Below are 12,911 nucleotides of genomic sequence, written 5' to 3' on the forward strand. Positions count from 1 at the left end.
GGAACAACATCAGTAGTTTTGTGGATTTATTTTATAAAAATGTTCATTAATTAGCGGTGTCATCACAAAAACGTACACTGCTACCATTTACCAATAGAAAATTTGCAGTACAATCAGCCAATTCCATTTCACAAAAGAATAACGTTACATATTATTGTTTCACTACAGGTACATAAGTTGCTAGAAAGAAGGCATCAAAGGAATTGGACTCTTTTTTAATGAACCTCAAATAAATAGTTTCTTGCTTACATCCCTACCATTCATTTCCTAATCTTACTGGGGTGCTTATATTTAAAATAGGCACATTACTTAGAAATATATTTATAAATCACATGTACAGGAACGCCGGATAAAATCCTCAAGTAAAGCAACTGATTTCTCAGATTGAAATAAAAACAATCATTTTATCACCCCTAAAACAAACGAGTTTCATTGGATGTTAGTTTACGTTTTTCTCATTTTGAATGAAATACCGTAAGATGCATGCAATTGTTGGAGTTTTGAGAACAATATATTTCAAAAATCAATATAATTCATAACCTTATAATTCAAGGTCTAAGACTGTATTCATAGATTGAATAACCCGAACGTATATGTACATATAACAAATGTTTTGACAGTCCGAAAGTTGAATAAAATACAGTATCTGTATTTGGCCACTGTTATATGACATACCCTGTATGAATTCTTCTGTAGAAAAAGTACATGACTGAAAACTCCCGTAATGGAATTAATTTTATTTTGCTGATACACACTGTATATTTCGTTGCAGACTTTTCACTCCCTATCTCTAGCAATAATAAGTTCCCAATCAGTTCTTTTCAGAAGTCTAGTGCAATGTGTTTTGATTCCTAACTGAAAAATGCCGAACCCCTTTCCATTCAAGCTCAAAAGGTGGGCGCTAAATTATTTTGCGTTTGAAAGTGAACGCGAGTTCTGCTTCCCTCAGCTATCAAAGTTGTGAGTTAATTGAACTATAATAAAATGCATTTCAGAAAATACCCCTTACGAGTGTAGATAAGGCAGAAGTTAGGAAAAATTTAATTGGTGTTCGCGGAATCTTCCGTCAGTCTGGCAACACCGAAATTAACGGTTCAATATGTCAGATGTCAGTGTAGCCTAATCGTAACGAACAGATCGCGACAATAAGGAATAGATAAAGATGAAAAAATAAACATCTATAGATGTAGTTATTTAGCATAATTCTTATTTCAAATAAGTAGAAAGCTTTCTCGTTTATACTTTTTTGTGGAGATGGTGGCGGTGTGTCGCATATGGGCGCCGTGTGACTAAATTTTGTAACCACTATTTCAAATAAATGATAAGTGATAAGATATTCAAATTATTACCCACTTGAACCAACTTGATGATATTTCAATCTAAAATTCAGTTGCTAAACTTTATTAGGCACTACAAACGCCTATTTCGAATGTTATCCAACTCTGAATATTATCACAGTTATCGCCAATCACTATGAATAGGCAATTTTCCAGAATTACTTTCATCGTCAAAATGTGATACCACAGACTCATTCTATATACATTAGGAATCGTGTCGTTTTCGTCTATTCACTTGATTTTTCACTGGGCTGTTCACAAACGACACCAAATTGGAAGTGTTCGTAGGCTTCACTGAGAACCTTCTACCTGTCCTTCCGACACCGAATGAGTTCATTGCTTCCGATATGGGCGGGCACTGCTCACTAGGAAAGTTCAGGATATTTTCTTCTACCGGTCTCAAGGACAATCTTCTAGGTGTTGGAGTTATGTGGGAAGTTGGAATTAAAGATGTTCTTCTGTTGGAAATATGTGGCAGGATAGACATTTTCCTTGATTTCGGAGAATAATTCGGCGGAGTCAAACTTGCCGTGCCAAGTTTCCTCCTGGGTTGGTCCTCGGGTAAATTGTCCGACACTGTAATAGCACTAAGCGCTCTGATGAAATCAGCTATAGATGTTTGTTCTAAAACTTGTCCCTGCCGAATAGCCCTGATGGAGTTTCTTCGGGCGCTACTAACCTCAGGTGATACAATGGAAAATGCTCTACTCTTTTTCTCTGGGATATTTTCTTCGTTTTGCTTTTCGACATCCACATCTCTATCGTCTTTTCTGAAAACATTTTTCAGGCGTTGAATCCGTTGAAGGAATGTAGGTTTATCCTCCTCAACATTTGGTTTGGCAACAGACCATGCACGTTTGTTGCGATAGAAGTTGATGGCCTTTGCAGCGTCCTCTCCGTACCAAGTATTGAGTGTCTGTTGGCTCGAGTATTGGGGAAGGGGAGGTTTTATGTCGCTCATGGCGCGCCTTCTTTGTGGCTTGAAGTCTGGAGGATCGTCATACCGTTCGCTGGCAAGGATTTCCCTGTCTGAGAAGCAATGTATACCACCTTCGCCTGGAGTTCTGGTTGTTGCACTCAGAGCATCAACAACTTTAAGTAGAAGATCTTTTTGTTTCATAAATGCGTCAGAGGGTTTGAATGTTCTCTCTTTGTCGATTTTGTCTAATTCTGTTTCGGACTGGACCTTCTCCAATACGTTGTATTTGTAACATTCGGACATCGCTCTCTTCCTGGCCAAGGATGGAGAATCCTTCTTCCTCCAGATAGTCAAGTCAGGACAACTTTGACTTCTTTCTAGGATAGTCGGGGTGTATTCGAAATCTCCTTTGTATACAGGTTTCACTCTCATGAAAAGGAACTCGTGAAGAAGTGTACGTAATTCATGTCGGATTTTATGAGGGGTCCTTTTTATATTTTCTGATAGCATTTTTTCAATTTTTGCTATCTTTTTACTTCTCATACCTTGAGTAATAAAACCAATTACCATCAGGACGTAACCTATGCCTCCTATTACCCATACCAGTAAAAATATTTGATAACCAGCTTCTATTAATGGATCAAACCCGTGAACATTCTGAACACCTGAAATAAAAACGAATTGTCAAATAAAGCTGAGATAAATTGTTTTCAGAATAAAACACAATGAATTTTATTTAAGACGCGTTTCGACACACGGTAACGTCATCAATTGGACTGGTATATTTGAAATCTTTTTTCCGCACAGGTTTCACTCTAATGAAAAAAGAACTCGTGTAGAGAACCTAAATAAAAAAGTGTGAAAATTCTCTAATAGTTATCAAGGATAGTGTTATTATTTTTTACCAGGCCAGAGTATTCATAATAATACCTCCCAATGCATCATAAAATTGTATGGATGGAATAGAGATGGAATAGGATAGAATAGAGAGTTTTTCATTGAAAAATAACCATCCTTATTTGTTCTAAAATTCCCAATCCTCAAACTGGGTGATATGATATCTAAACAAAAGCTAACGATTCTACAAATTTTGAAGTTTTCAATAATTGAGTGTTTTCAGATTAAGAAGAGAGCCAAGACAGAATAGAACGAAACATTTTTTTCACTTCCTCAGAAAAAAATATTTTTGAATAATAGTTGACCAGGAAAAATTGAAATGCTTCTCTTCGATATTTGGAATAAAGTTATTTACAGATAAGTTCCAGGAAAATTGGTCAATTTGTTGATATGATGACATGATTTATCGTGAAAAAATAAAAATGTACAAAAGGTATCTTCAAAATGTCTCAAAAAAACTTTCACTCAGGTTTTTATGAACAGATTCCATTATATTCATATATTTCAGGGCCTGTTGACTGTTTAATGACAACATTTTTCAACGTTTCATCTACAATATGACATGCTCATCTTTTGAAAACGTGGTTATTCAACTACAAAGCTATACAGGCATGAATAGAAAAGAAAAGTTAATTCATTTCATAATCAATCAACTAGTGGCCCATTTTCTATCTGAATTTGAAATTTGACAGATGGCGAATGTATCAATTTCCATACCTGCAACATAATCTCCAAAGCCTATTGTTGTGAGGGTAACAAAAGCAAAATAAACTGCGACGTCATAGTTCCATCCTTCGAAAAAACTTATGATTGTTGATGGAAGGAAAATGAAGAAAGTTAGACCAGGCACAGCGTACAGGATGATTTGTCCAATCAGTCCTAATTTTGCAGAATTTTTCTCAATATTCAGACTCTTCCAACGGCGATACAACTTTTTGAACTGAAATGAAGAAGTAAATACTTTTGTTTGTAATTCAAGCGAAAATGTGTTTTTTCTACTCCCGTACGTGAAATAGTACTTTCACACACCGTTCACGAATCGTAAAATGTAATTTCACGCCCTTGTGCGTGAAATTATTTTTACGCCCTAGGGCGTGAAATAAACCCATAAGAATAACATGGTACATTCAAGTGTTTTTATTACCAGTGCGTGAAATATACTCATAAGAAATACATTGTGGTCTGTCTATAAGACCTAATACATGAATATTCCGCTGATAGTCGGCCTTAGTGCATCTTTTGTTTAAGAGCAGCAATAAATCATAAATAAACTGGAAAATAGCTTGATCATTATTGTTGTGAGCTCATTGTTGAGAGTTAGTTATTAATATTTTAACATTATATTATAATGGATTCTGATCATTCAGATATACGAAGTACCCCGCCGGATGTTATGGATGCAGCCAATGAGGCTAGTAAGACTTTATTACCCCAAAAATCATTGAGCGTGTAATCATGGAGGAAAACAAAGAATATCAATTCATTTTCTGAAAACGTAATATTGGCATATTAGTCAGAATTATCCAAGAACTTTAAGGCAGCAACACTTTGGAGTAATTTCTCAATGCTAAAAAGTACCATCAGCATTAAAAAAAAACATAAATATTGACTATCCTAAGGTACGTGCTTTTTTAAAAAGGAAGAGTGAGGGATACGTTCCCAAAAAATCCAGAGTTTTGGAGAAAGAACAAATACCTACTGAAGTTTATACAAGAAGCTCCTGACGAAAAATTTTTATTGACCAAGGTAAGTTTAATGTCTCACGGTAGTATTAAATAAATAGAAAATAATATCTATAAATAAAGTAGATCCTAATAAGTATAGTTGGCCAAATCAGATATATTATCTAAAACTATGTTAATGTGATATCTAACTATGATCTTCTAAATTATTTTGAATTGGGCGTTGAAAATCGCGTTTTCACACATATATTTGGTTCAGCGGTAGTGTGTCGGCCTCGCGCGCCCAAGGACCTGGGTTCGATTTCTGACAGCCATAATCTTTTTTTAGTTTCTATATTGTAATTTCTTTTTCTTTTAGGTTATACTAATATTTGGACTTGCTGGAGCTCTTAGAAGAGATGAACTGTATAAACTGAAATTAGATGATATTGAAGATTTAGGTACAATACTCATAGTAAACGTCCATGATACAAAAATCAAAATCTCAAGAAAATTTACCATCACGGAACATCTTGAATTATACCGAAAATATACGGCACTCCGTCCGCAAAAATACGCAGAAAAAAAATTATTTATTAATTATCAAGGTGGAAAATGTACCTGCCAGATCGTTGGTATAAATAAAATTGGTAAAGTTCCTTCGGTAATCGCAAAATACCTAAATTTACCTCATGCTGAACAATATACAGGCCACCGTTTTAGGCGGTCATCCGCCACGTTATTAGTAGACGCTGGAGGCGATTTGCTTACCTTAAAAAAACATGGAGTTTGGAAATCCTCTGCAGTGGCAGAGCATTATATAGAAAACTCAATTACTCAGAAAATTGATGTGGCAAATAAAATTTTATGGCCTCAAAATCAAATTTTCTCAGCCCCTATCGCCACTACTTCTATCATCTCAACTTCCAAGTCAAGAAACACACTAATAGAAAAATCAAATGCTGCAGGTGTAAGTTTTGGAATGGTCACAGGTTCCAATATCACTATTAATAATCATTATTATTCCACATCAGAATGAAAACCAAAAATAATAATCTCAGTATAAGAATTAATTGTTAATTTTATAATATAGGTACTTACTAATTATTCTGAAATTCAATAAAGCTCTTTAAACTAATGATGCCTAATTTTCTCTGTATGGTCGTAGAAAAAGTATAGTATGCAACATGTGCGTGAAGACTTTTTTACACTCGCGTTGTTTGCGACACTCGCCTGAGGGCTCGTGTCGCAAATTCCACGCTTGTGTAAAAAAGTCGATTTCACGCACTTGTTACACAATATACTATTCTAATACTGAAAAAAATTAATAAACGAGGGTGGCCCAAGAAGTACTCGGCCCAACAAAGAAAACACAAAAATTAAAAAAAAATAATCTATTTTTCAACATAATCTCCTTACAGCTCTATACACTTTTCCCAGCGACGTTCGATACCGTTTTCATAATAAAAACTGCTTTGCTCCTCAAAATAGCTATTGACTGGCGACATCAGTTCTTCATCGTTGGAAAATCTTTGACCACTGATCCATTTTTTCAAGTTTCTGTACAGAAAATAATCCGAGAGGACTAAATCTGGCGAATAGGGTACATGAGGTAGCAATTAAAACTACAATTCGTTGATTTTGTTTATTGATATGATGGATTCATGAGCTGATACATTGTCTTGATGAAACAACACTTATTCCTTAGCCAACTGCGGCAGTTTTTGCTTGATTTCTTCACTCAAACGTTGCAATAAGTTCGCATAAAAATCGCCGTTGATAGTTTTACTTTTTTTAAGATAGTGAATGAAAATTATCCGACGCGCATCTGAAAATACCGATGCCATGACCTTGCCTGCAAATAAAACGGTGTTCGCCTTCTCTGAAACCGATTCTCCCTTTTGAGTCCACTGTTTTGATTGTTCTTTTGTTTCCAATCTCTGATAGAGATTGGTAGAATCCAACCTCATATACAAGTCAATAAAAATTTTCTCGGGCAGTCAAACGGCGTTGGAAGCTCTTGGCTCTTACAGAGCAACGTCTAAATTGGTAGCAAATTGCCAAAAATTACTCTTCTCGATAGGAAGACGTAACAGATTGTCTCTGATCTGGTTTCATGGCCATACTGGCCTGGAAGGCAATGGAGCAATGCTGACTCTCTTGCAAAGGAGGGTGCTGCAAGAGGCTTCATTGGACCAGAACCTGTCATTGACATCGCTTTAGATGCCAAATAAAGATTGAACACCTGGATTGCAAGAGGATTTATAGACTTCTGGCAGAATATTCCAGGATTGGCTCACTCCAAGGCGTTTATTCATCCTTCGAAGCTAGATACCAAACAGTTGTTGGACTACGGTAGGGATGAACTACGATGTCTAACAGGCCTTCTTACAGGTCACCGTCATTTGAATCATCATATGCAGCGACACTCGGACTGTCGGAAGACATCTGACCTGAAAGACTACTCACCATACAAACTAATCGGCTTCGTTAAGAAGCTGGGTTTATTTGGTAGAGTGTGAATAGGTATGAGCCACAATTAACCCTTGCTTTGGACCTAACTTAACCTAACCACTGTTTTGATTGTTCTTTTGGCTCTGGTGTTACGTGATGGACTCATGTTTCTCCATGCTCGTGTGTGAGCAAACGCGGCACCCATCATGCACACAGCTTTGTCATGTCCACATCGCTCGCGCACTTTCAGTCGATGATCATTCAGTACCGCTTTGTGGATTTCCTTCACCGTTTACGGTCTTGTTTAAACTCCGCTATCCAATATTTTACTGTTGTAAACAAAGGAGCAGAGTCGCCCAGAGTAGAATCTAGTTCAGATTTTATATTGCTCGAGCTGCCGCCTTTCAAATAACGATGACCAATATTCTCCATATTCACAAACTCATCGAAATCGTTCGCTATTGATAGCTGCCAAACCAATACTGAACAACGCAGTGTCTTCAACCTTGAAACATATGCTTTATAGAATGTGTACTTTCCAATACAGTGATCTTTTTCAAACAACTGCCGCCATCTCTCGGTCAGGCCGGGTATTTCTGGGACCACCCTGATATGTGAAATCATTTCTCCTGCTTTATTGATTAAATAACAAAACAATAAATGCTCTGTGGTCTCAAGACTAGAAAAAAAATTCTCATGAAATTAAAACTCATGGAAATTGCGAGGATCTGTAAACTATTTCTGTAATTTCAATTTCCACAATGACTATTTGAAATATAATACTGCTTGGCTGGTGTCTTCGAAATCTTGGTTTACCGAAGGGAGTGATTCCTGACACTAAATACAGATGCCTGACACTCTTATATTCCAGAAAAGAAAGAATTGGCGCATGGGTACTGAATAGGAACCCACCTCAATTTTTTTCATGCGATCCTCTTGAAAGTACCCTACTGATGATATAAATGCATGCTGCCATGGGGCAACCCAGTGCCATATTGTTTAAACCAAAATTGTTCAAACAACTGCAAGTAATTGTTTTTTTTTTCAACCAGATAATTTTTTTATTCTGTATTGACTATGACTTTTCAAGATGAAGTTAATATTTTTAGAGATATGAATTTTTAAAGGTTCAAAAAATCTGAAATATGGGTACTTTCGACCCATGAAAAATATATAAACAAATAATCGGAACAGGTGATGTTTTTAGGGCTGTTACTATTAGGTTGTTTTCAAAGTTTTGTCCGTTGTAATGACTTGTATTTTTGTAACTTCTCATGTCAATAATCATTTATTCTACTGTATCGATAGATAATTTTGTACATTGTACTGTTTATTTTTTTCCAAATTTTAATTTTCTGCCTCTTTTCAGCTCGTGGAATGACGGAAGAATTGGGCGTCAACTACTAAGCAAAAGCAAACATTTTTTTATTGAAATAAACTATTTATATGTCCACATTCCATGAAAACCTCTATCTTAAGGAGCGAGAGCGTCTCAACTCCCCAACTCCTGATCCAATAACTGAACGTAAAAAAAAGGTTCGTTGGTGCAGCAGGGATTGACTGAGTCGTCTCCTCAAGAGCGGGGTACCTAATGAAACCGCCTTGCACCAAATTCTTGAGTGGCGTACGCAGAATCTGTCTCAGGTGGAGGAACAAAACCCCCATGAGCGGGTTTAGTCTGGTTCACATGTACTCAATGCAGCTCTTTTTGGTGACATTTTTCAGCCCTGTCCAAAAATTACGACCAAGGTGTCATTCGATTCGTATTTTTGCCTAAAAAGTTTAAGGAAAGGTCCGAAAACGCGCCGATAAAAATTAGGTGTCATTCGATTCGTATTTTTGCCTAAAAAGTTTCAGGGAAGATCCGAAAACGCGCCGATAAAAATTACAAAAGTTATAAACAATTAAGTGAAAAAAAAAATGGGTTTTAGTTTTTTCTTGAAATCTCGGAAAATTTTCAAAATTTTGGAAATTTGAAAAAAGATTTGAAAAGATCAATGAATTTGCTTAAAAAAAGTCCCGACTCCCGAAACTGTATCTCGATTATTTATAATTTTTACAAAGCCCTGAAAATAGAGCCAAAAGCGGGTAGTCTGGCTTTCGCGCGCCTTTCGTCACTCTGACATAAAAACAAAAAAAGATTCAAACATATTAAATGTAAATATTAAGGAATAGAGAAGTTCATGTAATGTTGGGATACATCAATAAACAATAATCCGTAGTCAAAAAATTTTTATCCCAATTTTAACGTTAATTATAAATTTGTTAATTAATAACTTTTTCTGAATTGAAAGTTAATATAAAAATCCCTATAATTATTAAACTAAAACCCAGGCATTTTTTCCATTGGTGAAGTTATCCTTAATAGGCAAAAAAATAGATTACCGTTGCCAAAATAAAAAAATTGTAATTTTCTATTTTTTTATCAACAATTGAAAATTATGATTTTATAAAAAATACATTACAATTTTTTTTCTCAATTTTTTATTGTTTCAATGTCTCATGGCTGAAAACTAATTAATATTTTTTTTTAATTTATAACAGCTATTGTTAATAAAATTATTATAAAACAAATACATTGTTTACAAGCAATTCCAAGTTTTTTTTTTGCATTATGTTAATGGAAAAAAATCATGATTTTTAGAAAAAAAATGGTTTCTTAAAAAAATTTCTAACTAAGTATTGAAATTAAAGAACCGTTTTTTTTTAATCATAAATTCCATTGTTCTTCAAGGTTTTGAAGAAACTTTTTTTAATTGTTTATTTGAAAAAAAAATTGTTATAAACAATTTTTTTTTAATACTTTGTTCTATAATAAAAGTAACTATGTGTTTTTTTAAAATTTATTCAATTTTTTATGAAACGTTTAATATTGTGATATTAAAAAAAACACATAGTTACTTTCATTATAGAACAAAGTATTGAAAAAAAATAATTTTGTTTATAACAATTTTTTTTAAATGAACAATTATAAAAAGAATGAAAAAAAATTGTTCAGAACCTTAAAGAACAATAGAATTTATGATTTGAAAAAAACCGGTCCCTTAATTTTGATATTTAGTTGCAAAAAACGATTGTTAATTAACAAACGCATTTTTTAGCAACAATGACATTTTTTCATGAAACCATTTTTCTTCTGAAAATCATGTTTTTTTTCAATTAACATAATACAAAAAAAAAATTTCGATTTGCTTATGAATGTATTTGTTTATAATGAATTTATTTACAATCGCTGTAAAAAATTTAAAATAAATATTATTAATTAGTTTTTAGCCATGAGATATTGGAACAATAAAAAATTAAAAAAAAATTGTAATGTATTTTTTATAAAATTATAATTTTCAATTGTTGATAAAAAAATAAAAAATAACAAATTTTTCACTTTAGCATTATTTTGGCAACAGTAATCTATTTTTTGCCTATTAAGGATAACTTCACCAAAGGAAAAAATGCCAGGGTTTTAGTTTAATGATTATAGGGATTTTTATATTAACTTTCAATTCAGAAAAAGTTATTAATTAACAAATTTATAATTAACGTTAAAATTGGGATGAAAATTTTTTGACTGCGGATTATTGTTTATTGATATATCCCAACATCACATGAATTTGTTCATTCCTTAATATTTACATTTAATATGTTTAAATAATTTTTTTTGTTTTTATGTCAGAGTGACGAAAGGCGCGCGGAAGCCAGACTATCCGCTTTTGTTTCTATTTTCAGGGCTCTGTAAAAATTATAAATAATCGAGATACAGTTTCGGGAGTCGTGACTTTTTTTACGCAAATCCATTGATCTTTTCAAATCTTTTTTCAAATTTCCAAAATTTTGAAAATTTTCCGAGATATTAAGAAAAAAACTAAAGCCTAATTTTTTTCACTTAATTGTTTATAACTTTTGTAATTTTTATCGGCGCGTTTCGGACCTTTCCTTAAACTTTCTGAGCAAAAATACGAATCGAATGACACCTTGGTCGTAATTTTTGGACAGGGCTGAAAATCGTCAGGTATAGCTGACGAATCAGGTTTTTAGAGTTCGGTGGAGCCGTACTCTTACCATCTAACCTGAAAGACCACTCACCATACGAACTAATCGGCTTCGTTAAGAAGCTGGGTTCATTTGGTCGAGTGTGACTAGGTGTGAGCCACCATAAACCGTTGCGGGTTGCGGTGGAGGTTTGATTAGACCCACACACTTTGGACCTAACCTAACCTTTACCTCAAGAGTAGAGTAGCAAAGTGACTTCTACTACAGACAAGCGCGCCCTCACGCCCCCGCCGAGAGGTGACGATGGGGACCACTCTCCGTGATATTAGCGGGTTGGGGCGTCAGCTATTATGCGATTTTTGGTTTAAAACGTACTGGAAAGTCCGCTCGAAAAGTGGGCGCCCCATGATTTGAACTATTGATAGAAATTGTCACGTTTCGAGATCTGTTCTTCTTTTTTGTATCGTATCGTTATGTGTGATGAAAAGTGGATCCGTTCGAAAATCAAACGAATTGAACGTTCGAGGTTCTGCATCTCCCACCATACTTCCTAGACCTCTCGCCAACCAACTACCATCTTTTGAAGCACTTCAATAACTTTGTCACCGGTAGAACCTTCGCCAACAGGTTCAAGCCAGAACGGCCTTCGTCGACTTCATCGAATCCCAGGCACTGCTGTTTGAGTTGGATCTTTCCTGTACTGATAAGAGGTAATACCTTGAAACCGATTGACTCCAGCGTAGTGTACTGCTGATGAAGAAACGAGAAACATCTGCAAGACTAACCTGTGAGAGGTATCTTTCATAAATGTGTGTCGGATTCAATTCAATGTACATCTGTACATCAGGTATTAGCCGGGGAAGTAGTAGTTTTTCCGTAGGAATTTACCAGAATCAACTGTGCAAGAATGTTGGGAGAGATGAATGTTTCGTTTCGAAATATCTATTTGTAATATCCCTCTGATAGTAAGATAGACCATTCACAATTGAAACAATGAATGTTTTCAAAGTATTGAAGTAAACAAGAGCTTATATTCCACATGATATTCGAAAAGTAATAAAATTCATAGTCTGTTATTCAAATTCAATGGTCTTTGGAAAATACTTTTATTCTACGTTATATTGAATTTTTTAATGCAATGGGGACTTCCCGTAGTTCATACACTGTGAGGAGTACTGGTGAATCATCAAGTATTGTAACTACTTATTCACGTAGTATACTCAAAGTTTCAAAGAAAAATTATTGGTTTTCCATATAGATACTTCAACCTCAGCGGCAAGGAATGTCAATATTGTAACATTTGCATTAAAGATTAGCTAACTGAATAAGTAATTGATGTCATTGATTGATAATTATCTAATGCACGACATATATTGCGTTATCGCAATATAAACTCGATACCTCATTGATTTCTGTGGGATAGAAACTTCTGTTTATAAATAGTAGTGTCCATTCAGTCGAACGGATTTAGCTACGCTCGTGTGGAAATATCAATAAGATCCAACTATACAGCCACAGCCTTGAAACGTGAATTATAATTGTATTATCAAAATAATAAAAAATCATACAGATTTATAATTACAAAATGGAGAGACCAGAAACCATACAGTGCATCTCAGTTGAAACGAGCTCATTTGATACTGATATTGTAACAAA

General features: G+C 34.5%; 1 protein-coding gene across 5 annotated transcripts in view; it reads right to left on the reverse strand.

Annotated features, from left to right (window-relative positions):
- Window positions 1–13: 13 nt before the first annotated feature.
- Ork1 (Open rectifier K[+] channel 1) overlaps window positions 14–12,911 on the reverse strand; it is a 75,721-nt gene continuing 62,823 nt past the window's right edge. For all 5 annotated transcript variants that reach the window (XM_074183210.1, XM_074183209.1, XM_074183208.1 and 2 more), the window contains 2 exons: window positions 3,871–4,093; window positions 14–2,921 (listed from right to left, as the gene is read on the reverse strand). In XM_074183210.1, coding sequence (XP_074039311.1) covers window positions 1,543–2,921; window positions 3,871–4,093 — 1,602 coding nt within the window. In that variant the 3' untranslated portion in view covers window positions 14–1,542. The remainder of the gene's footprint in view (window positions 2,922–3,870; window positions 4,094–12,911) is intronic.

This window comes from Leptinotarsa decemlineata, unplaced genomic scaffold, assembly GCF_025532065.1.
Source record: "Leptinotarsa decemlineata unplaced genomic scaffold, Ldec_3_MD MMD2_tig00026336_RagTag_RagTag, whole genome shotgun sequence".
NCBI classification, from domain to species: domain Eukaryota; kingdom Metazoa; phylum Arthropoda; class Insecta; order Coleoptera; family Chrysomelidae; genus Leptinotarsa; species Leptinotarsa decemlineata.